Source organism: Balaenoptera musculus, chromosome 6, assembly GCF_009873245.2.
Source record: "Balaenoptera musculus isolate JJ_BM4_2016_0621 chromosome 6, mBalMus1.pri.v3, whole genome shotgun sequence".
NCBI classification, from domain to species: domain Eukaryota; kingdom Metazoa; phylum Chordata; class Mammalia; order Artiodactyla; family Balaenopteridae; genus Balaenoptera; species Balaenoptera musculus.
This window is the reverse complement of record NC_045790.1, coordinates 46,378,606-46,404,995: the sequence shown is the minus strand read 5'-3', so window position 1 is coordinate 46,404,995 and position 26,390 is coordinate 46,378,606. Positions and strand designations below refer to the sequence as shown.

The 26,390-nt window shown below is 34.0% G+C and overlaps 1 protein-coding gene across 2 annotated transcripts in view; it reads left to right on the top strand.

The window, feature by feature from the left end:
• Positions 1 to 26,390, top strand: part of FOCAD (focadhesin) — a 318,822-nt gene that overhangs the window by 126,251 nt on the left and 166,181 nt on the right. For both annotated transcript variants that reach the window (XM_036855059.1, XM_036855060.1), the window contains exons 12-14: positions 23,379 to 23,483; positions 23,882 to 23,983; positions 24,511 to 24,641. In XM_036855059.1, coding sequence (XP_036710954.1) covers positions 23,379 to 23,483; positions 23,882 to 23,983; positions 24,511 to 24,641 — 338 coding nt within the window. The remainder of the gene's footprint in view (positions 1 to 23,378; positions 23,484 to 23,881; positions 23,984 to 24,510; positions 24,642 to 26,390) is intronic.

Sequence of the window (26,390 nt, the reverse complement as noted above, 5' to 3'; positions counted from 1 at the left end):
CCTTGTGTCTTGTCATGCTTGCTTATTAACATTTTTGTGGTAGTGGATCACATCTGTATTTAAGACAATTTGTATATTTCTTTTCTCTAAAGAAAACAAGCATATAAATACGTGTAACCTGAATTTATCATATCACAAATAGACAAATAAGGGCAAATTAGCATTCTGAAGTGTCCTATAGTTATCTTCAAAGGAAATTTTTGTTGGATTACAATTAGATTTGGAATTTATAAAAGGAATTCCTCAAGGTAAACTGTGTCTCACTTGTTTTTGCCTCCTAGTAACCTTGCCCACTTGCTGGGCTTTGATACTTGTTTTGTTGCCTGATTGAATTACTACATAAATATATTAGATGTATGTGCGCACCATCCTAGAACCAATAAACTATTTTCCAGTATTGTCATGTGTTATCCAAACTAATTGATGGAACAGTGTGGATTCCAGGGACAGGGTTAAGGTTGGGTTAGATTATAGTAAAATCTTATTAAATGAAATCCTATTAATTTAGGGTTCAGGGTAATTTTATATAAGCTGAGTTAAAACATAAGCTGATGTTGATGCTATTGTTTTTAGGCAGTTTGAGTTTGCTCATTTGCATTAGTACAATGAATGTGCCAATTTAAAAATGATCAAATTATCTATTCATTAAGACATCAGCAGGGACTGGTACTTGGCAACACTTGGCTAATTAGTTTGTTACAGTATATACGTGACAGTAATCGAATTTTATTTCTTTAACATTTTTCTCTAATCCAGTCTTGTCTACCTTCATTGTTTCTAGTAGTCTGAGTTATTAATGATAATTATACTGGTGGCATTTTACGGTACTTATGTGTATTTAGTTGTCAAATTGTATTCAAGTTTTAATGATGCAATTTGATCTGCATTAAGTGGATTTATCATGGAATTACCATTTAGCTTGAAATACTGTAGATACCTTGTTTTTATTAGGTCCCATTTTATTTATCAAGCATTTTCAAGCCATTGATTTAGTCATTCAACATATATATATTATATACCTTCTATATGGCAAGTTCTAGTACACTAAGATGAAAGGACATGGTCTTTGTTTCCAGGAATTATGGATCCTAGTCTGTTGCCAGAGGCATTAAAAATTACTTTTCAGTACAAGGTGGTAATTGCCATTGTGGAGGTATGTAAGTGTCTCTGGAACATACAGGAAGAGGCCCACAAGTTTCCCTGATGCAGGGTAAAGGAAAGGCGTTGTAGCAGGATAGGGAGCATATGCAAAGACACAAATCTGTGGCAGGTCACAGTGGGGTAACGAGACAGCAAGTAGTACTGTATTAAACCGGGATATGTAGGGTGAGGGGAATTGATCCTGGAGTGGATACTGAGCAATTATTTGGAAGGAAGATCCTAAAGAGTCTTGCAGTGAGTCAGGAGATAAGAATTTATCTAAAGTATTGGGGTAATGAGACATAGAGGAGATAAAGTTATATAACAGGATGTTAGAAGTTTTGGTGGGGACCTTAAGATACCAAAATGAGTTTTGAGACAGAACACCCAGTAAAACTTGTAGAGTAGTAGGATTAAACCTCGATGTCTGAGTACTACTGCAGTTTTTAACCCGTTACTCACATCAAGGGTCTAGAAGTTAGGAAATGAAAAGTTAGGTGAAGAAAAGAGGGAGGATTCTTGGAGAAAGTTGCTGGAGTGCTGAGTCCTACAAGCGCCAGCCCCTTATCTCAAGCCTAGTGACAGAGATCGCAATGGAACCCCACATCCCCTCATCCAGCTTGATGTGAATCCCTTGCAATTGGGGTGGGCAGGCATATGCCATGGGTTGGTGACTGCCCCAAAAATCTAACAGGGAGTGATGTGCTGGCTAGCTATTGTGATAGTGGAAACAAAGAGAGAGCCACGTAGGGATTGACTTGCGTGTCTAGAATTTGTCAGAGCAAAAGATATATTAGTGTTTCCTGTGGTTAAAATGTGGGCTGCAGGAGCAAGAGAACTAGAGTGGAATTGTCTCAGCTCATTTTAGAGGTTTGCTTAAGGGGTATACAGGCCTCTGCTGAAAGAAGCAGGATTCCTAGAGGGTGTGGACCAATCAAACCAGAAGAGAGCATCTTGCCTGCATTGAAAGTCTAAACAGAGCTTAATCTGACAGGTTTGGGCTGCTTGCCCTGGAGCAGTAGGAGAATCCCTTTGGGGCAGGAGAGCTGTAAAGACACTCCTAGCCCTGTAGCAAAGGAGTGCCGATACTCTTCCTCAGAGGAGCCTGCCCAGATTCAGAGATGGAAGGGGGAAACGAAGCCTATCAGCATCAATTAAAGGTAGTAAGGTGAAGGGAACCCCTGAGAATTCCTGCAACTGTCACTACAGCCCTTTGCTGCAGAGATTCTGGACTTAACTTTCCTAATCTCATCAGCAAGGCAGTAAGAAATGTGTAGACGTTCTTAGGTTTAGGCTTCTGTGGGCATTGAATGATGCTGAACCACTCATGATAGCAGAGATTGCCAGATAGTTGGTTTTTATTTAACACCTTTTCCTTTGGTTTCTGTTTTTAAATCTTTTGTGTTTTGCTGAGGTTTACAGTGGAAGTCTCAAAATTCACTTTATCTAAAGCTTTTCTCGGTAGTACCATATTGTCTTTATAATTAATGGTGCGTTGTTGAAATGTTGCAAAGCATAAAAGAAATTGCAATAACCGGTTATGCCCGTTCTGTCCCTTTTCATGTTTTTTGTCCTTTGAGACATTAGTGGAATTTCATTTAACCCTCATAGAAATGAGGAGCCTTATACATATTTCTGTTGCCTGGTGAATTCTTGGTACCTGACTTAAAGTGCTCAGTGAGCATTTGATGAGTTCTTAGTTATTTTTTGAAACCAGGGTGGGTTCAGGCAATGGTCTGCAAAATTGCTGAAGGAAATCAGGAATCTTTTTAAAAAAACAACAGAAAAATGAAGAATCACGCATGCATATATTGGGTCGTCTTGAATCAAATCCTAGCTGAAGCTGTAATGACACATGCTGTTCATGAAAGACTTAATGCAGTCTTTCTAATTGGATGAATTGTCTTGTTGTGCAAAAACTGTTATTACACTGTGTGTGAAACCAACCATGCTGCAGGGGAAAAAATTAAATCGCCTGACTCAGAGGTCACTTGTGAATAGTAACACAAGATCTATTACCGTTATTAGAGACTCTGGAGGACATTCACCCTTTTATGGTCTTTCAACTGCTGGAATGAAATATTTTAGTGGTAAACGACACCCTTCTGGGAAATCCTCCTAAAGATTCTTTTTTTTTTTTTTTTTTTTTTTTTTTGCTTTTTGTATGTTTTAAAAAAGGGGGAGGGGTCTCAGGGAAAAAAAATCACATTGTTCCTTTCAGATCACTTTCAAAATTTACTTATTTTGATTTGGTGTGATGACAGTTGCTTTTAAATGTTCCTCATTACACCATTCTTAATCTAAGTCTATTAGTCCTACACTTTATCTTTCGTAACATGTCATGCACATTCTGTACTCTTTTCCATAGGGAAATTCATGATAGCATGCAAGCTCAGAGACCAGGATGTATGTGGTTCATGTCGAAATCTGGATTAAGCACTTTAAAGTACATGAAATGAAAAGTCTATCTGCTTATTTTGTTTATCTTCTTTTAAGGGTCTTTGAATATATATGAGACAGATTATGTGAGTATATATTGTAGCTCTGCATGGCAACCATGCTGAGCAGTAATTTTAGGAAACACTTTAAGAAGTGAATGAATAGCTATTGATCTGAGGTGAAGCTTTATAACATAGTTATTAAATTGGGAACCAGAGTACCTTTCCAATAGATTACATTCATTATAAACTGTCAATCCATTTGTTATTGTTTATTACCACTCTGGAGCCCTCTGCTTTTTTGCTATATGGTTGAGATTAGTTTTTGTGGGGATAAGAAAGAAATAAGACTAGCTATCAATAGCTTTGCAAATAATTTGGATAGATTTTTTGTTAATTTTGAAGTCAAATAACTGACTTTTTCTCTTCCCGTTATCGGATTCCAGCGTCTGTTTTTCTTCTTCTGAAGCTTCCTTACTTTATTGCCCCAAAGATATGGAACTGTTAGAGTGATGTGAATAGGCATATAAATTCTGTTGGATTTCTCAGTGCCTGCTTTTGTTACAGGTATTTTGATGGGTTCATTAAAACATATCTGTTGAAATGGGGGTTGGTAAGAAGGAATAGAGGGAAGAGACTACATTGTCAATAAGAATAATACATAGATATATGAGCTTCACCTGAAAATAAAAATAATTTTGTAAAATTGTAGATAGAAACGCTTTGTCAGGTTGCTAATGAGAGGCTTGACCTAGCTGCTGCTGCTGCAGCATCTTTGGGGATGATGAGAGATGCAAAATGCACTGTTGCTAGGCAACTCTCTTGGCTGCCTTTGGAGCAGGTTCATATGTGCTAAGAGCTAATGAATCCTCATGTCTGCTCTTTGAAACTGTTCAAAAGCCCATGAAGACATACCCAGACATTTAGCATTTACAAGTACCTGAACCATTCTTGCCATGCCATTTAACCATTAAAAACTAAGTTGACCATTTAGTGTGTATTGAATATTCCTTATTTTTTCAAGGTAGATCAAGATTTAAGCCCTAATAAATATGTTTTCAAAAAGGAGCTCAGTAAGGATGAATTAGTTTTGATCGTTGTTAATTAAATTATTCTATATGAAGGCTTATTTTAAATATGAATGCTTTTTTCCCCCCAAAAGTGATAAGTTGTTGAAACTGGCCTTTTGTAAGCCTCATAGAAAGTTTTTAATTACACTGTCTTCATGCCTTGCTCAGCCCAAGGCCATTATTTCTGAAGATGATAAGAATCTGGAATCCAGAACTAATTTTGTAGGTGGCTTGTCTAAAACTCCCTCTCTCACCCCCCAAACAAATTCCTGGACAGTAGCCATAAGACAAGTCACAGAACATGAATTAAAGCCTGATAAGGGGCATCCCTGGATCAGATAATGAATCTAAGTATCAATATTTGTAAGATCCCATCCAATCTCTAATAATACCTACCTCTCAGAGGTGTTGTAAGAATTACAAGATCCTGTGCATGAAAAAACTTTGTAAAGTGCCGTATAAATGCTGTTTCGTTTTTTTTTTTTTACAGTGAATTTCAAGGAATTGTCTGAATTCACAAGAATTTTGTGTTACTAGATAATTAACTATTATTCAGACTTATTAATATTTTGGTGTAGGATATGGGATAATTGTAGTGAGATTTCTAGCCTATAACTGTTTATATTTTGATTGCATTAACCTGTGCTTTCTCTTAATGTCATAGCACCTAGTATAATACCATGTGATAGAAGGCACTCAATAAATATTTATTACTTAAAGTTTTATGAACCTCCTGTATAGAATATCTAAATTGAATTGTTTTTTGTAATATTGCAAAATATACTGGAGATTTGTTATAATTCTGCCTATACCTGTGTTCTCTCAGCTTTAAAATGAGAATAATAGAAGAATCCACCTCATTAAATTCATCAGGTGGATTAAATGAGATAATCCAAAGTATAATACCTGGTTTATAATCAGTGCTCAATAAAAGTTATATATTATTAAAATTGTAGTTTATTTTTATAGCTTCTTTTATTTATTTCACAATTATTTATCTGCTACCTCATGTTCTAGGAGCAGTGCTATGTTGTTTTGCAAGATAGACATGCTCCTTGCCCATCTGAGGCTTATTGTCATCCTTTATTCCCCAGTACCTGAAAAGAGAGACATTAACTGTTTTCAGTGTGCCTGTGTGTGCACGTGTGTATGTGTTTTTAAACTACATTTAGATGCATAAAGGGGATAGAGAATAGTGCTGTTCAGTAGGAATATAATATGAGCCACATACATAGGTTTAAATTTTCTGGTAGCCACATTTTTTAAAAAGTGAAAATAAATAGGTGAAATTAATTTAAAAATATGTTTGTTTACCTCAATATATCCAAAACTACATTATTTCAATATGTAATCAACATAAAATTATTAACGAAATATTTTATACATACATATTTTTGGTACAAAACTTTCCAAATCTGGTGTGTATTTTACCCTACAGCACATCTCAGTTCAGACTCACCACCTTTAAGGGCTGATTAGCCACATGTGGTTAGTGGCTACTGTGTTGAATAGTACACAGGTAGGTACAGTAAAAAAAAAAAAAAAAAAATCCCAATTCTCATTTATTTGATATAAATGTACCAAGTATTTAGAAATACTCTTCTCATTGGCTTTACTTGGCTAAAATAGCCTCACAGTCTCTGCAGTGAAATAGAAACCTAAAATGGTTAAGAACAATAATTCTTTTTTTTTTAAATTGACCATAAAAAGTCTTATTTACTAGGTTTACAAAGATCATAATTAGATGGTGCATTGATAAAAGGAAAGAAAAGGTGGAGAGTATTAAAGAAAGCAGTTGAAAGGATATTTCATCATATTCATTATAAAGTTATGGTATAATTAGAACAAATTCTTAAAATGGGGTTTTCAGGGTGGTCCTAAGAGGGTGATGGACTGTCAGGCAGATGTTTTTTTGGGTGGAAGTAGTCAGTCTCAATACTTTACAGTTTGTTAACTTTTTCTTCCTCCTTTAGTCAGTCTCGAGTTGAATTCAGCTCATGTTCGTGAGTATTTGCTATACGTGTGGTCTTGGGCAAATTCAAAGAAGACTAGGAGCAGGGTTGCTACCTGTGAGGTGTTCACAGACTAGTGCAGGCAGCACTCTTGAGAATGAATAACTATTACCCAAAGTATACTGAAATAAAGGTGTTTACAAAGCTAGGGCGACAAACAATACTTAGGATATTCTTTGCCCAGAAAGTGGCAAACAATTACTCTATTATCCTTAAACATTTTTCATGGTTGTAAAACATTATTTTTCGTGGTTAGTGCATGAATAGTTGAACCATCAGTTTGAAAAAGGAGAGACACATACAAGGTTCAGCAGGCAAGAAGGACTAGATTTGCCATGAAAACTAAGCTGAGCAAGAAGGCAGGGGAGAAGCATGATCAGACTTTGTTCCCTGACATGAACTGTCTTCTTTGGGCAGGAAATCTGCAGTCTGTCTCATTCCTCCACTGAGCCTTTGCTGGGTCCTAATGCTGCCTTGTTTACTACCTACTCTTCTGCCTACTAGTCCTATAGCTTCTTGTCATTTAATAGCCAGTTCAGTCCCATCACATACTGAAATACTGCTGAAAATAACTTTAGTAAAACAACATTACTATATTAATTACATTTATTAATATAAATAAATAAAATAATAATATTTTATTTTACTAAAGTAATATTCTTGTAATATGTAATTGTAGTATGTATCCAAACAATATAGTAGCATGTACAAGTACTCGTAAACAAATATATTTGCCTTAATGCACCTTCTCCCCTCTGACCCCCCAAATATATATACACACATATGCACACAAAGCCATCATGTTATACTAAATATATGCTCCTTTGCAGTTTGTGTTTTTCTCTCATTAATACGTTATAGCCATCTTTCCATGTTACAGGTGTAATTTATGGTTTTTGAAGGATGCTGGTGTACTATGGTGTATCAACAGTTTAATGTACGTAACTGTTTCCGTAGTGATAGATATTTAAGGTGTCTGTGTTTCTTTTTGTTACTGTTGTTGCCATTACAGATAATGTGGTAGCAGGTGACTGAGGAATTCTTGGGCACCTCAGCCTTTTATGATAGCATTGTTCAATAGAACTTTCTGCAATGATGGAAATGTTCTGTAATCTGTTTTCCAAAATGGGAGCTGCTAGCCACGTGTGACTTTTGAGCACTTGAAATTTGGCTAATGTGACTGAAGAACTGGAGTTTTAATTTTATTTAATTTTCATTAATTTAATTTCAGATGTAAATAGCTGTATGAAGGTGGTGGCTACTGTGTTGGGCAGCCCAGCCCTAGAATCACTGCCTTCCTCTGAAAAACGAAAAGCAGTCATTATTATACTATTTAGTATTTGCAGTTATCAAAGATTGTTTTCTTGTTCTTATATCTTAATTTCTATCTATAGAAATTATTTTCTATGCTTTTAACCTTCAAAGTTGAGTTTGGCTTATTCAGTCAATAATGATGGAGATTTTAATTGTGAGTTCCTTGACTAGACTGTAAACTACTTGAGAGCAGGGACTGTCTTTTCTCAGTTGTGTTGTAAAGCCTAACACAGCATCCAGTGTGCAATTGTCCCTCAAATATTTTTGATTGTTAGGTGTATAACTCATAGGAGAGTTTACTGTTGCTATTGATTGAGAAATATGCTAGAAGTTGTTCTTTTAAAAAATCCTACGTAACATTTTGTTTTTTTAATTGCTAGTTACTTTTAAAGCAGAGTATGAAATGATACTGGGTCAGGGGTCTCCAAGACTATGCCCAGGTTTGTTGATTTGCTTTAAGGACTCACAGGACCCAGTATTTAGTTGCAACCACAACTATGATTTATTACAGCTAAAGGGTAAAAGCAAAATCAGCAAGGGCAAAGGTTCATTGGGTGAAGTCCAGAAGAAACTGGGCACAAGTTTCCAAAAGTCCTCTCCCAGTGGAGTCACACAAAATGCACTTAATTCCTCCAGCATGGAATCGTGACAGCACATGTGGAGTGTTGTCTAGTATGGAAGCACATTAGAGATCTGTGCCCAAGGGTTTTATTGGGGGCTGGTTAACTTAGGCTCAGTGTTGTATACTGTGTTTGTACAAACAGTTTAGGCACATTCCTATCAGTGAAGAATGGTAGGAACCCTCCCAAAATCCATTTTCTGAGACTCTACCCAAAGGCTAACTTTGCAAGCAGGCTTTTTAAGGATGCCATTCTCAAGCCTGCTATGTTAACTCTTTTCTGCACAAATATTTACTTAAATCTTGATTAATTTGGGCTATGTTTTATATTTTTAAGTAGTAGGTCCTGACAATTTCCTCTCATATTCTCCTTTTTGATATTTGAGTATATCAAATATATATATACCTTAAACATCTCCTCAGTAGGTGGTTATCATTCTCTTATTGAGCACCTCTGGTTACAGAAAACTTAATGCCTCCTGAGGCATCCCACTCAATTCTCTAAAAATTTCTCTTAAAACTTCTTTTCCATATTAAACCCAAATATGCCCTTCAGTTTGGGCCTTGGGATTACATGAAACAAACCTAGTTTGTCCATATATGTTACCCTTTAAATATTCACAAGTAACTATTGTCTGTCTTCAATTCTTCTGTAGTACAGGAACACAGAGTTTTCTGTTTCTCTTTGCCCTTTTTTCTTTGTGGTTATAACAACAATTTCTATTTACAGTATTTTTTTTTTCCTGGCATATGTTTTCCACATTGTATTGGTGTTTTATAATATGGAGGTTTTTATTGTGTTTTGCTTTTTTTTTTAGCTGATTTACTCTGACATGATATTGTATGTATATTGGGGGGAATCTTGTCTCCTAAATTTTATTGAATTTCTGATTTTTTAAAAAAAATACATTTATGTAATGAGATTCCTAGATTAGAAGATTTTTAATGTTTTATTATGAAAAATTTCAAACATATCCAAAAATGGATAGATAGTATAATAAACTGATGAATCCATCCCTTAGCCTCAACAGTTACCATTCCATAGCTGGCCTGTATCTTTTGTACTCTCCACTCTCCAGTCCCCAACTCAGAACTGTTATTTTGAAGCAAATCCCAGATTAGAGCTAAACTTCTTAAATGAAGTTTGAAATTTTTCTGTTTAGAAACATTGTATCACCTTTTACTCCCCCATAATTGTGTGAGAATATCTGTTTCACTGTATGTTTACATTGTTTTAGAATTTAAAAATATTTTGAACTTTAGTATGTGAGAAAATTATCTTGTTATAATTTTCAGTTTTAAAAATTAATAGTGAGATTTAAAGTTTTTATTCACTCCTTTTCTTTTTCTCTTTGAGTTTTAGATATATGTGCTTTGTCCATTTTGGAGGGGGAAATCTTTATGTATCTTAAGAATTTTTGCATTCTTTATTTCAAGTATCAAATCACTGGTTGAAAATCGTGTGTGTGTGTGTGTGTGTGTGTGTGTGTGTGTTTTCTTTTTCGTAGCTGGCTGTTAGTGAGTGCTTTACTGTGTGGCAGAGATTGGGTTAGTTTGGGTGTAGAATTCTGCATTGGGACCCATTTTTCTTCAAAATCTTGTTTGTTTTCTTCCACTGCTTCTATAGGTTGCAGTGTTGCTGTGGAGAAATCCAAAGTTATTCTGATTCCTGAAATCCTGAGTATATATTTATGTGAACCTAATTTTTGTTTTTATTTTTCCTCTCTGGAAGCTTTCAAAATCTTCTCTTTGCCCCGATACTCTGTAATTTCAATGCTGATGTGTATTAGTGTGAATCTTTTTTCCTCTGTTGTACTGGATAACTGGTGGCTCTTTTAATCTGGAAATCCAGGTCCTTGAATTCTGGGGAATTTTCTTTGTTATTTTGTCATTAATTTCTTTCCCTCTATTGACCTTGCTCTTTCTTTCTAGAACTTCTCTTGCTTGGACCTTGAATTCTGTACTGGTCTTATATTTTTCTTATCTTTTGTTCCCCTATATTCTTCTCTCTACATTTTTACTCCACTTTTGAGGAGAATTTCCTTAACTTTATCTTTCAACTATTGTTGAATTTTTTTGTTGTGCTAATATGTATTTAAATTCAAGAGCTCTTTTTGTTTTCTAAATGTTCTTGAATTGTAGCCATCTTTACTTTCATTGTTTTAATGCATAGTGAGCTATTTTCTTTCTAGAGGGCATGTAAATATTCACTTAACATTTCTTCTAGATTCTTTATCATTATTTCTCTTTGATATTTAATTCCTGAATCCATTTGGAATTTTTTTCTTACGTGGTAATGTGTTAGGATTTCTCCTCCCCGTTAATAATCAGTTTTATCAGTTTTTCTAAAAACCATTCATGGATTAATCATCATCATCTTTTTTTTTTTTTTCTATCGGTTTGTACTGTCTGCTTCTATCATGGGTGTCACTGTCAGTGTTTTCTTACTAACATTCATCTCTCTAGTCTAATATTTTTCCTTGATGCAGAAGATTATGCAGGATAGGAGTTTACTGAATCTGTTTTCTGTCATTCCTTAACAATACACTGTCTACTCCAAGCAATTGAATGTCTTCTTATTCATTGTTGCAAGACATTTATATCAATCCTTTTTTATGTTTCTGGCTTTTTTCATTAATTTTACTTCATTCTGGGTGTGAATCTTTTTGGTTAATATAACTTTCTAGTCAGGTCATTTGTTTACCATTATTCATGTAAACCCTATTTAATGTTAAGGCTTTCATTTGAGACTGAATTGAGACCTTATAAATGCAATTCATGGTATAAAATATCTACCACTTATTTACACTTCAAAGGTTTTTTGTCACTGAAGAAGGAAAGTGAGGATTTGGAGTCATACTTTATGTTCAGCCAATGTGTATTGGCCATTTAATCTTTTTTTCCCTCAAATGTAGTATGAATTGGCTCATGTTTACCATTGTCAGTCTTGCATAGTTTTTCATATTCCAGTAAATTGATCTGACTGTCATAGCTTTGGGATCCTTGAGCAATGTACTATTTTAATAAATTCAAAAGCATTGACTCTCTCTAGTTTTATTACATAGTTGCTTATCTCGCTGAGCTATATTTAATTATATCTCATTTGTTGTAGGGCATTCAGACTCCTCCTTTCAACTCTCCGACTTAAGACTCATTGCCAGTGACATATACAGTAGTAGAAATCGACTGTACCAAATTGGAAGGAAAAATACACACATTATACTTTACTTACAGGGTATTGGCTTTTCACTTTTGTTCTACCAGTCAGACTACCAAAGATTTAGATCTTACCGTGATAGAAATGTAAAACCGACTTTTTTGTAGGAAGGAAGTTTTATACTTGTAGGAATTCAGTCATTATAGTTATCATTTATAGCAAGTTGTTAAAATGTTAGCAATTGAAAGAAGTTGTGGTTATACTCCTTTTTCCCACTGGTGATTACATACTAATAGTGTGACTATTACTTTATAATTTAAGTTTTCTTATACCATGTTCTAAATACATAAATTGCCAGACTCTGAGAGATAATTAAATTCAGAAGACTAAGGAGGCTAACCTAGAAATTAAGTTTAGGTTGAGAAAGGTCATGATTATTTTCTTCCAGGTATTTCAGACTCCTCAAGTGATACGATACTTGACTTTATCCATTCTAGTTTGTGGTATCTCCTCTTTTTTTCCATACTTTGGAGCTCCTGTGTTGCTGAACTTATTTTTCTATGTACTGGGAAATTCTTACCTGAGATTCTGAAGATGTCCTGGTAACATTTTGATATCCTGGTAACACTTACCTAACAGGTAAATTTTTCTGATTCAAAGTTAATTTGGTCAGAGTACTATCTTTAAGTACTTTTCTTTGCAAGTGATAGGCTTTTAATAATTGGGTACCGAATGAAATAGCTGCAACACTATTATAGGATCCATCTTGCAAATAGAATTTGAGCAGATAAAGAAATTAAGAGTAGTTTATGCATTCTAAAAGCACTTACGGTATGCTGGAACCTGAGATTCAAAGGTGAGGAAGATGCCATCCCTACTTTTGGTAAGGCAAAGTGACAAGTACCTGGGCTCTTCAGAGTTAAATTGCTTTGTTCTAGTGCTACCTCCAGTATGTACTAGCTCTGTTACCTTGAGCACATTATTTGGCCTTTACAAGCTTCAGTTTTGTCATTTCAAACATGGTGATAATCATGATTTCTATGAAGTGTTAAGGAGATCATTTACAGTCGCTGTTCAATAGATGTTAGCTGTTACTGTTGGAGGAGTCATTATGGATCAGATGCTCAGGCTGAACTGGAATAAGGCTAGAGTGAATATCAGACAGAAAGAAGATTGCCCAGTGGGGACAGTCTTCTAGATACCTATCTTCCCTTGACCTTATCTGACTCTCAAAGGTTAAACTTCAAGACCCTAGACCACTTATTTAATTATAATGCTGTGATATAAATATAATATGAACCACAGAAGGAGAAAATTATACTGTGTTTACGTTTCTGTAATGTGGCTGCGTTTCTGCAGATTCCTTACAAGTAAAGGAAATGATTAGTTTTTCAGCACATCCCTCAATGGACTGCTTTTCACTGTATTACTTAAATAATAAGTAGAAACCAAAGTAGACATGTCAAATAATTGAGGAAGGTGGAATTAACTGTTAAAAAAATCATAGTACGTTATGCCCCTTTTTTGTAGAATAAATAATTTTAAAAAATTTCTTTCAATGTTAGAATTATTAAAGAATGTATTTATGCTTTTGTTTTTATATGTACCATCCTAGCATATTCACTTTGTTTTATAAAATTTCATGTTTTTCTGAATCACTGTGTAGTACACCTGAAACTAACACAGTATTATAAATCAACTATACTTCAATAAAAAATTTTTTTTAAATTCATGTTTTATCTTTTCATTTCTAACTTAACACATACTGTTATCTTACCACTGTTTTATAAATGGCAAATACACTTGTGTACATAGATTACTTCCACTTTTTCACAGGAGAGAGTCTTGTGCAAAGATGGTTCAGCACTTATCTAAGGATATGTATAAAATATGATCTAAGAATGTGCTTTTGTAGTTCAGGTCTAGTTTTGTAAAACATAAGTCTAAAAAGTTAAAGAAAACCAGATATTGCTTTGGATTTTTGCCTCTTACTTCCATAAGATGATCATGCCTTGAATTATTTTTTTCACTGGTATTTTAATACTAATTTATAGCTATACCTCTTACATAGTATTAAAGTATGAGTCTCATGCTTTTTAAAAAGAGGGTAGTTATAAACATTTATTATATCTCTCATCTGAAAACTAAAATGAATAATAACAAAGCCCTTTGTATTTCTCAATTTATAAGTGGATAGCACTACTCATGATTTTCATTATAGAACTCTCTGAAAGATTATGCTACTTTCTGTGTAGCCTCATACAGTGTTGCCAACATGGATATTTTTCGTGGAATCCAGAGTTAAATTTTTCTACTCTGTTCTTTATATGATTGACTACAGGTAGGTACTGGTTTTTGTCTCTCCTGCTTACTTTTTCTGTATGTTTTGTCTGATTATAGGGAGAAGACTTACATAATAGCTCTTTATCCTATTATGTACAGCCTGGAATCTTCTATCATTTTCATTTCCGCCAGGATAGAATAGAGGGGTGAACTGAGACATCAACTTCCATCCTCATTCTGCCATCAACTAACTTTGTGATCCCTCTGTGCCTCACTTCCATCATCTGTAATATAAAGTCATTTACCTAAATGAACTCAACAAGACTCTTCTGACTCTTAAAAAACAATCCCATGGTTCTTTTTAAAATTGTGGTGAAAAACACGTAACATGAAATATACCTTCTTATCAAAATGTTAGGTATACTGTATACAATTTTTCATCTTGCAAGACTGAATATCTGTACCCATTGAACAGCAAGTCCCCATTTCCCCCTTCCCCCAGCCCCTGACAACCACCATTCTACTTTCTTTTTTTAAGACTGACTACTTTAGATAGTTATATAAGTAGAACCATGTGATATTTGTCCTTCTGTGACTGGCTTGTTTCACATAGCATAACGTCCTCAAGATTTATCCATACTGTAGTATATGACAGGATTTCCTTTTTTAAGGCTGAGTAATATTCCATTGTATGTATATACCACATTTTATTTATGCATCCATCCACTGATGGATATTTAGGTTATTTCCATCTCTTAGCTATTGTGAATAATGCTGCAGTGAACATGGGGGTGCTAATATCTCTTTGAGATCCTGATTTCAATTCCTTTGAAATATTTCAGTTATTTGAAACATTTTAAAATACGCATGTGTATTTTATTATAAAAACTAACAGTGCGAAGTTAAACAAGTCAAACAATTCAAGTTTATTTATATTCCATAAAATATTACAGAAAATTGTGTTTCAATAAAAAAGACTCTTGTTTCAGAACAGGCAGCTAATAGCAACTGAGCAGTTAATGTTTTTTTGTGAATAAATTTTAAAAGAGACTACTGCCTGTCCTGAATTCCCAGAAGTGGGATTGCTGGATCATATGTTAGTTTTATTTTTAATTTTTTGTGGAACCCCCATACTGTTTTTCATAGTGACTGCACCATTTTACATTCTACCAACAGTGTACAAGGATTCCAGTTTTTCTACATCCTTGCCAACACCTGTTATTTTCTAGTTTACTGATAATGGCCATTCTAACAGGTGTGAGGTGATATCTCACTGTGGTTTTGATTTGCATTTCCCTGATGATTAGTGATATTAAGCATCTTTTCATATACCTGTGGCCATTTGTATTTCTTCTTTGGAAAATGTCTATTCAAGTCCTTTGCTCATTTTTTTAAAATCAGGTTATTTGTTTGTTTATATTTTTGTTGTTGAATTATAGGGTTTCCTGATATATTTTGGGTATTAACCCCTTATCAGATATATGGTTTGCAAATTCTTTTATTATTCCATAGGTTGCCTTTTTTTACTATGTTTTCTTGGCTGTACAGGAGCTTTTCAGTTTGAAGTAGGCCCACTTGTCTGTTTTTGCTTTTGTTGCCTGTGCATTTGGTGTCATATACAAGAAATCAGTGCCAGGAGCAAAGTTAGGAAGTTTTTACCCTATGTTTTCTTCTAGGAGTTTTATAGTTTCAGGTCTTATGTTTAAGTCTTTAATTCATTTCGAGTTGATTTTTGTGTATGGTGTAAGATAAGGGTCCAATATCCTTCTTTTGCATGCAGATATCCAGTTTTCCCTGGATTTGTTGCAGAGACTGTCCTCTCCCCATTGTATATCCTTGGCTTCTTTGTCATAAATTAATTGACCGTATATACATAGGTTTATTTCTGGACCCTCTATTCTATTCCATTGGTTTATATGTTTATCCTTGTGCCAGTATCATACTGTTTTGATTACTGTAACTTTGTAATATGTTTTGAGGTTATTCAGGGTCCTTTGTGGTTCCATATGAATTTTATGATTGTTTTCCTATTGGGCAAAAATAAAATTCCATTGGGATTTTGACAGGGATTACATTGAATTTGTAGACTTTTATGGGTAGTATGGACATTTTAACAATATTAGGTCTTCAGGTCTATGAACGCAAGATGTCCTTCCATTTATTTGTGTTGTCTTTAATTTCTTTAAGCAATGTTTTGTAGTTTTCAGTCTTCAAGTCTTTAACCTTGTAGTTAAGTTTATTCCTAAGTATTTTTTTCTTTTTGAGCTATTGTAAATGCGATTGTTTCCTTAATTTTCTTTTTGGATTGTTCATTGTTAGTGTATAGAAACACAACTGATTTTTAATGTTTGTTTTGTATCCTGCAACTCTCCTGAATTTATTTATTAATTTTAATTAACTTTTTGGTATGTGGAATCATTAGAATTTTCTACATATAAGATCATGTTGTCACAGAGATAATTTTACTTCCTCCTTTCTTTCTTTTTTTTTCTTTTTTGGCTGCGTTGGGTCTCAGTTGCAGCACGCAGGATCTTTGTTGCGGCATGCAGGATCCTGCATTGTGGTGCGCAAACTCTTCGTTGTGGCACGCAGGCTTCTCTCTGGTTGTGGTGTGCAGGTTTTCTCTCTCTAGTTGTGGCGTGCGGGCTCCAGAGCACGTGGGCTCTGTAGTTGTGGCATGCGGGCTCTCTAGTTGAAGTACGTGGGCTCAGTAGTTGTGGCCCACAGGCTTAGTTGCCCTGTGACATGTGGGATCTTAGTTCTGTGACTAGGGATCGGACCCACGTCCCTGGCATTGGAAGGCGTATTCTTTACCACTGGACCACCAGGGAAGTCCCTACTTTTTCCTTTCTGATTTGGATGACTTTCATTTCTTTTTCTTACCTAGTTGTTCTGCCTAGAACTTCTGGTACTAGGATGAATAGAAATGGCAAAAGTGGGCACCCTTGCCTTGTTCCTGATCTTAGAGGAAAAGTTTTTCGTTTTTACTTTTCAGTATGATATTAGCTGTGGGCTTTTCATAGTCATAGAGCCTTTATTTGAGGTAATTTTCTTCCATTCCTAGTTTAGTGAATGTTTTTGTCATGAAAGTGTGCTGAGTTTTGTCAAACACTTTTTATGTGACTATTGAGATGATCATGTGATTTTATCTTTCATTCTATTAATGTAGTTTATAACGTTGATTGATTTTCATGTTGAACCATCCTTGCACCCCAGGGATAAATCCCACTTAGTCATGATTTTTGATCCTTTTAATGTGTTGTTGAATTCTGTTTGCTAGTATTTTGTTGAGTCTTTTTGCATCTGTGTTCATTAGGGATGTTTGCCTGTAGTTTTCTTTTCTTGTAATGTCTTTGTCTGGTTTTAGTATGAGAATAATGCTGGTCTCATAAAATGAGTCCAGAAGTGTTCCCACCTCTTCAATTTTTAGGGACGAGTTTAAGGATTGGTGTTAATTCTTCTTTAAATGTTTGGTAGAATTCACATGTGAAGTTATCTGGTCCTGGGCTTTTCTATGTTGGGAGGTTTTTGATTGCTCATTCAATCTCCTTCTTTATAATTGGTCTGTTTAGATTTTCTATTTCTTCATGATTCAGTCTTGGTGAGAAGTATATTTCTAGGAATTTAGCCTTTTCTTCTAGGTTATCCCATTTATTGTAGTATAATTGTATATGGTGGTCTCAAAATCCATCGTATTGTTTTGGTATCAGTTATGTCTCTTCTTTCATTTCTGATTTTATTTGAGTCTTCTGTCTTTTTTTCTTAGCTAGCTAAAGGGTTGTCAGTTTTGTTGATGTTCTAAAATACTAACTTTTAATTTTGTTGATTTTTTTCTATTATTTACTTCATTTATTTCTGCTTTAATTTTCATTATTTCCTTCCCTCTGCTAACTTTGAACTTAGTTTATTCTTCTTTTTCTAGTTCCTTGAGGTATAAGGTTAGAGTGTTTATTTGAGATACTTTTTCTTTCTTTTTTAAAATTGAAATATAGTTGATTTACACTATTACACTAGTTTCAGGTGTGTAAAATAGTGATTCAAAATTTTTATAGATTATACTCCATTTATAGTAATTATAAAATATTGGCTAGATTCCCTGTGCTGTACAATATATCCTTGTAGTTTATTTATTTTATACATAGTAGTTTGTATAAACTTAATCCCCTATCCTTATATTGCCCCTCCCCCCTTCCCTCTTCCCACCAGTAATGACTAGTTTGTTCTCTGTATCTATTAATCTGTTTCTTTTTTGTTATATTTACTAGTTTGCTTTGTTTTTTAGATTCTACATGTAAGTGATAACATACAGTATTTGTCTTTCTCTGTCTGACTTATTTCATTAAGCATAAACCGTCCAGGTCCATCCATTTTGTTGCAAATGGCAAAATTTTATTCTTTATTTATGGCTGAGTAGTATTCCATTGTGTGTATGTATATATGTGTGTGTGTGTATGTCACATGTTTTTTATCCATTCATCTGTTGATGAGCAGTGTGTTATTTAGTTTCCATGTATTTGTGAATTTTCCTGTGTTCTTACTAATATTTACTTCTAGATTCATTCCACTATGGTAAGAAAAGATACTTAGTATGATATCAGTCTTCTTAAACTTGTTATTTTGTGACCTAACATGTGATCTTTCCTGGAGAATGTTGTGTATGCCCTTGAGAAGAATTTGTATTTTCTTGCTGTTGGATGGAATGTTCTGTATATGTCTGTTAGTTTCATTTGGTCCATAGTGTTGTTCATGTCCTCTGTTTTCTTATTGATCTTCTGTCTGGATGTTCTATTTATTATTGAAAGTGGAGTAATGAAATCTACTATTATATGTGTTGGTATCTATTTCTCCCTTCAGTTCTGTCAATGTTTGCTTTGTATATTTGAGCATACATATATTGCTCTGATGTTGGGTACATATGTATTTATAATTGTTTAACTTCCTGGTGAATTGACTCTTTTATCATTATATAATGTTCGTCTTTGTTTCTTGTGACAGTTTTTGACTTAGTCTATTTTGTATGGTATAAGTTATGCTATCCTTGCTTTCTTTTAGAGGTTACTATTTGCATAGAGTATCTTTTTTTGTCATTTTATTTTTAGTCTATGTGTGTCCTGAAATATAAAGTAAATCTCTTGTAGACAGCATTTAGTTGTATCTTGTCTTTTAACTTTTAGCCACTCTGTCTTTTGATTGGGGAGTTTAATCCATTTACATTTAAAGTAATTATAGATCAGGAAGGATGTAATATTGCCATTTTGTTAACTGGTTTTTGTCTGAATTATAGCTGTTGTGTCCCTCTTTTCCTCTCTTTCAGTCTTTGTGTTTTGTTGATTTTTTTGTAGTGAAATACTTTGATTCCTTACTCATTATCTTTTGTGTATCTTCTATAGCTATTTTCTTTGTGGTTGCCATGGCACTTAACTGAAACCACCTTACAGTTATAATAGCCTATTTTAAGCTGATAATAACTTAACTTTAATTGCATGTAAAAGTTCTACTTTTTAACCCCCCCCCACACACTTTATGGTATTGATGTCACAACTTACATCTTTTTATGTTGTGTATCCATTAACATATCTTTATAGTTAGCTATTTATATTTATGTCTTTATCTTCTATTCTGGTATTAAAAGTGACATATTACAGTATTCTATATTTTTCTATACATTTACCTTTATCACTGAGCTTTATACTTTCATATATTTTTATGTTGCAGTCTAATGTTCTTTCCTTTCAACTTGAAGGACTTCCTTTAGCATTTCTTGCAAGGGAGGCCTAGTGAATGAACTCCCTCAGCTTTTGTTTATCTAGAAAAGTATTTCTCCTACATATTTGAAAGAAAGTTTTGCTGGATATAGTATTCTTAGTTGGCTGGGTTTTTTTGTTTGTTTGTTTGCCCTTTGAATATATCATTCTGTATATACATCTGGCCTACAAGATTTCTGCTGAGAAACCTGCTGATAGTCTTATGGGAGGGGTTTCCTTAATGATTCCATCATTTGAAATCAAACTTTTTAAATCAAGGACTTGAATTCTGAAGGAGGGAGAGAAAACATTGAGTTGTATGAAACCAGGAGGTCTCGAGACAGTGAATTATAGGGCACTTGCCAGCTTATTTTAAATTTAAGGTAAAGGCAGAGTATTCATTCTCTTTTTTTGCTTCCAGAGAATAGAAGACTCAAGAGCAGAGGAATCAAGAGCCCATAATGACATCTCAAGTAAATCAATAAATACACATATATGTCTTTTCATTTGGAAAACAACAGCTCAGACTTTATGCAAAAAATGTTTTCCACACATATATATCTATATCTGTGTTTTCCTAATGAAATAACACGTATTTTGTTTTTCCATTGATTTGAGAATTTAATATGAACTAGAATAGCCTCAAGATCTAAGTCTAAGATTATTTGCTGTAAAAATTTCCCACTTTGTTTTTTAATTTCTGAACTTACCAGAGAAAACTAAACACGCTTATACTTCTTTAGGTCTGAGGATCATGAAGGAGGTGTACTCTTTAGCATAAGTAGAATACTTTATTTCTTTCCTGACAATATAATTAAAACATTTGTTAAAAGCCATATAATTAAATACACTATTTTGTAAAATGCCACTATATGTACTGATTGCCCTTCTCAGAACTAAGAATCTGTCAAAGTGTCTTGGTAGAGATCTTCCCAGAAGGAGTAATTCATTGAGACCTGTGCAGTGCAATCTAAGATAACCTTTTTTAATTAAAATGGGGAATTAAAAAGCCAATTCAAAAATTTGTTTCCTTTCGTTTGCTCAGGGTGAGGGTGCTGGAACTTCTGTTCCAATAGAGCCTCAGCAGTTGTTAAAAACATCATAAATTCTGGCTGTGTGTTGTGTGTCTGTAGCCATTACATGTGTAGCTCCAAATGCTGCTGTGGTATGTGATGGTCAGGCCCATTAATGAGTGAGTGTTTAACTGTCACTTTTTTGTTGGTAGGGTTATGAGGATTTTTTTTTCCTTCTTGAGATTGGATTAAAATAGATGTCTTCTAAGCTTAGAAGGAGCAAGTTTTCTAAGACTACAGCAGATAGAGGAAATTTATCAATTTCTGGGCAACAAACTTGTCAAATGCACTATAAGGAAAATAAAATTTTTTTGGCATTACATTTTGTGCCATCAAGTAGAGATCCTTGCTCATAATAGGTGTTCACTTAATGATTTTAAAATATAGTTTTATATATTTATTAAAAAAATAAAAATAATAAAATATACATATAAATATATATTTATAATATATAATTCACATGCCATTTAATTAATTCATTCAAAGTGTACAAAGTGACTTTTAGTATATTCACAGAATTGTGCAAACATAATGACAGATAATTTAAGAACATTTTCATCACCACCAAAAGAAACATTGTACCCATTAGCAATCACTCCCCATTTTCTCCTACACCTCTCCGATCCTAAGCAATTACTTTCTGTCTCTGTAGATTTGCATATTCTGGGCATTTCATATAAATGGATCATATAATATGTGGGCTTTTGTGACTGGCTTCTTTTACTTCACTTGATGTTTTCATGGTTCATCCATGTTGATTCCTTTTTCATGGCAGAATAATATTCCATCGTATGGTTATACTGTATTTTATTTATCCCTTCATCAGTTGATGGATATTTGGGTTGTTTCCACTGTTTGGCTATTATAAATTATACCTCTGTGAACATTCACATGCAAGTTTTTGTGTGGATATATGCTTTAATTTCTCTTGGGTCGGTACTTAGGAGTACAGTTACTAGATCATATGGTAATTCTGTTTAGCCAGTTGAGAAACTGTCAGACTGTTTTCCAAAGGGGCTGCACCATTTCACTCTCCCACTGGCAGTGTATGAAGGTCCCAATTTCTCCACATCCTTGCTAACACTTGCTATGGTTTCAAGCCATCCTATTGGGTATGAAGTCATGCATCATTTGATTTTGATTTGCATTTATGTCGTGGCTAATGCTAATTGAGTATCTTTTCGTGTTTTTTTTGGCCATTTGTTTATCTTCTTTGTAGAAATATCCTTTTAGATCCTTTGCTCTTTTAAAATTGAGTTATTTGTCCTTTATTATGGAGTTGTACGAATTCTTGATATATTCTGGATGTAAGTTCCTCATTAGATATATGATTTGCACATATTTTCTTCCATTCTGTGTGTTCTTTTCATTTTCTTTATAGCATCTTTTGAAGGACAAATATTTGTAATTTGATGAAATGTTTTGTTTTGTTGCTCATGCTTTTGGTGTCATATCTAAGAAGGCTTTGCCTAACTCAAGGTCACAAAGATTTACTCCTATATTTTCTTTAAGAGCTTTACAGTTTTTGCTCTTACATTCAGGTCTGAAATCTATTTTGAGTTAATTTTTACATGTGGTGTGAGGAAGGGGGTCCAAATTAATTCTTTTGCATATGGAAATATAGTTGTCAAAATCAAACACCATTTTTCAAAGAGACTCTTCTTTCTGCACTGTATTTTCTTGGCCTTTCTGTCTAAAATGAATTGACTTAAATGTAAGGATTTATTTCTAGACTCTGAGTTCTGTTTCATTGATCTATATTTATATCCTTATGTCAGTACCACACTATTTTGACTGCTGTAACTTTGTAATAAATTTTGAATTTGGGAAGGTTGAATCTTCAAACTTTGTTCCTTTTGAAGATTGTTTTGGCTCTTCAGGATCCCTTGTTTTCAAATGAATTCTAGGATCAATTTCTGAATTTTGGCAAAGAGGCTACCTGGGATTTTGATAGGGATTGCATTGAATATGTAGATGTATTTGGGAAATAGTACCGTTTTAACAATATTAAGTCTTTTGATCCACAAATGATTTTGCTCTTCTTATTTTATTGTGTCATGCATAGGGATTGAAGTATGAACGTGGAGGGAAATTTTTGTCCATTAACCCCCCTACATTACAATTGGTTTTAATTATTTTACATTGGAATAACCATTGAATATTTTACTATGCTACTCATTAGAACTGTAAGCTTCTTTAGGGCAGGATATATATTAATTATTTTTGTATTGCTGAGAGTTAATGTCATAGTTGTTTAAGAAAAGCATTTTTTAACACCAAAAAACCCCTGTAATATGTATACGTGTATAAATGGATAGAACAAGGGCTCACAGGTAATTATAAAAGAGATAGAATATTAGCGGTACTATGAAATTACCATTAATAACAAATGGCTAACTGACATTTTTTTAGGCTTTTAATTCATATATATTCATAGTATTCCTTTGGAGAAAAATGAAATAATGATTGCTTTATATATTGATTTCTTTTAAAAGGCATAATTTATACGTTCTTTAAATTCATTTTAGGTACCAAATCTGATTCCAGTTTTGATGTTCAAATTAGGAAGACCACTGGAACCTGTGTTATACAATGATATCTTGTATACTTTGCCTACACTTGGTGTTCACAAGGTTTGTATATTAAGCAACTTACTTTGGGGCAAAAAGAAAGTGAGACATGAATTTTGTTTGCTGTCATGTGAAATTTTGACCCTTTAATTTTGCCGTGATCACTGCTTCCCTTGTTGGGCCAAACATTTTTGTTACAATATTTAAGAATTAATTTTTAAAAATCATTTTTTCATCAAGTTTTCCCATTGGCTATTGTCTGAGATTGGGTCTTTATGCCCCCAGAATTGCTAACTAGCTCCTCCCAAAGCTATCTCCAACCTCTGAGAAGATGGGTAATACTGTAGTAAGCTTTCGTTTCAGTCTTTATTTTATAATCAGAGGTTTTTAAGTTCCTTTGGTAACCTTGGGGTTATCCACATTTGCATTTATGAAACCAAAGTTTCTTCAATGTTTCCTAGGTGTGCATAGGACAAATTCTACGAGTAATTCAACTTCTTGGAACCACTCCGCAACTAAAAGCTGTCACTTTGCGCTTGTTGACTTCTTTGTGGGAAAAACAGGTAAGCTCAGATATACACTTGTATGAGTATTAAGCATGTCCCTTTCACTGAAGAAAGCTAATTTTGTCATTATGCATGACACTGCTTTGATATAGTAATATTAGTGAGTGACATCAATGATTGCATTGAGAAGTTTTGATTTAATGTGGTGCTTTTGATCTATAATGCAGTCAGTTGTGATTGACTCTCAGAGAGAAATTGAGAATAGAAAATAATCTTATTTCCTTAATTCTGAAATTTATTTTTCCATTTGTGTGGAAAAAGTGATAGAAATATAAGTGATTAGAGCCTTTGTAATTAGAGTGAGTTTTTGCCACTTTTTTCTTGTTTTATGAAATGAACAGTACATGGATCTGTAAGAAAATCCCCAGCAATCATAACAGGATTCTTTTTTTCTGATTAGATGAAACACATTGTAATTTGCAATGCAGATGTAAGATTTAGAGGTGAAAATGCTACATAAAAGGAGACAATTATTATTCAACTCAAGTTGTGAAATTACCTTTTTTGTGAAATTGCCTTCTTAGGATCGTGTCTATCCTGAACTGCAGCGTTTCATGGCCATGTCCGAAGTGCCCTCTCTGTCTGTGGGCAAGGAGGTCCAATGGGAGAAACTGATAGCTAAAGCAGCATCGATCAGAGATATATGTAAGCAAAGGTAAGACATGCTTGACCCTTGGGAATGTATATCATGATATATTATTTTGCATTTAATTTTTTTATTGCAAGCAAGAAGCGAGGAAAGATAGGTAGAGGATGTTTGAGTAAGAATAAATGAATATTAAAGTCAAGTTGTCTGATTTTAAAATTTAGCAACATCAGACAATAACTTTGAGTAGCAGGCATGTCTTTTCAGGTCTAGACTTATATCTAGGTTTAGAGGCTATTTATATATCCTTTTCTGTGTAATAATTTAATGTTGTAATAAAACATATGATGTTACATCTTCTATTTTTCTATATATAAATTCCTGAAACCTAAGCAGTGGATTATCGGTCAAACTGTTCTTTCTTATATTCTCCCTATGTTATGCTTGATTTTTATAAGATGTTTTAATAGAGAAGGCCTTATTTGTAACTCATTGAATGGAATTAATAGGAATTATTACAAGGAGGGAAATGACCTTGAATTCCTGTGTATGCTTTAGGGTTTAGGAAGACATGAAGATGTTAGGGAGATGACTCTGCTGTTCTAGGTTATGGGTTAATAACTAGGCAGGAGGTGACAAGACTGAAATAACACTAAGCAAAGCTCCACCTTGCCAGATTTCTATTTTCTTGAATTAGGGTAAGGCCAAAATCTTAGAGAGGAAATAGATTTGATACATTTGAAATGAGTTATAATCCTGCAGTTTCATATATTGATTGAGCCACTGCACTGTAGAATTCTTGGAGCATCATTCTCACTTTTGTCAATGATGACACTGTGAATGGTACTTCCTGAAGCTGTGCAATGAATGGGTTGGCCCAGATGCTGATAATGTGGATGATTTCGTTTCAAGTAAAATCTTGGATTAGAATGTATTTAAGCCTCAGCAGTTCTGCCTCTTTTCTAAGCTTCAGCCTTTTGGCAACACAAAAAACATCTTAGTCTGAAGTTACACACGTGTTAACCCAAGACTTAAGAGATTAGATTCTCTTGAGGTATTGGCATGGAAAAAATTTAGAGATGATAGCTGACATTTTAGTTTTACATACTTAAAGCTGAGGCTCAGGAGACATTAAACATCAGACCAGATCAGAGTCTGTTGAAAACTTATTCAGTGAACCTTTCAGTTACCATCTCGAGATCCGTCAAATTTTTCCAGTTTTGTTAAATGATTTCCATTTGGCAGACAGTGAAGCAATAGAATTCAGTCAGGCAATTTTTTCAATTGATATTTTGTTAAAAAGAGAGAAGCATTATATTGCTGAGGGGTTACAAAGAATGCAGACCTGAGCATTTCTTTATGAAGTTAAAAGCATTCTGGGGATAGCACAATATATGTGGGATAGAGGAAGGAGAGGAGGATGAGTGAGTGAATCCAGCACAGTACCTGGCATGAAGTAAGTGCTCAGTCAGTTATAATTCATATTATTATTATTTTTATCATCATTATCATTATCGTCATTATTGTGATAGGCATACCCACTTTAGTTTGTAATACTGCTATGACCAATCATCTTCTGATCTCAAATCCCTGGCTTTACTGATGATCTCAATAAGGTAAGTCAGTTCTTTTCACTATTATTATCGACTTGAGTTTTTGCCAATTCAGACAATAGGTTTTGTGATTCAGGGAGAATAAAATTTGTTAAGGAGTGTCTTCTTTTTTGGGTAGTAATACCAAAAATGAGCCTGAAGTTACAGCAGAAATGATGAAGATGCAAATCTTTGAACAAAAGCATATGGTATTATTAGTTGAGGG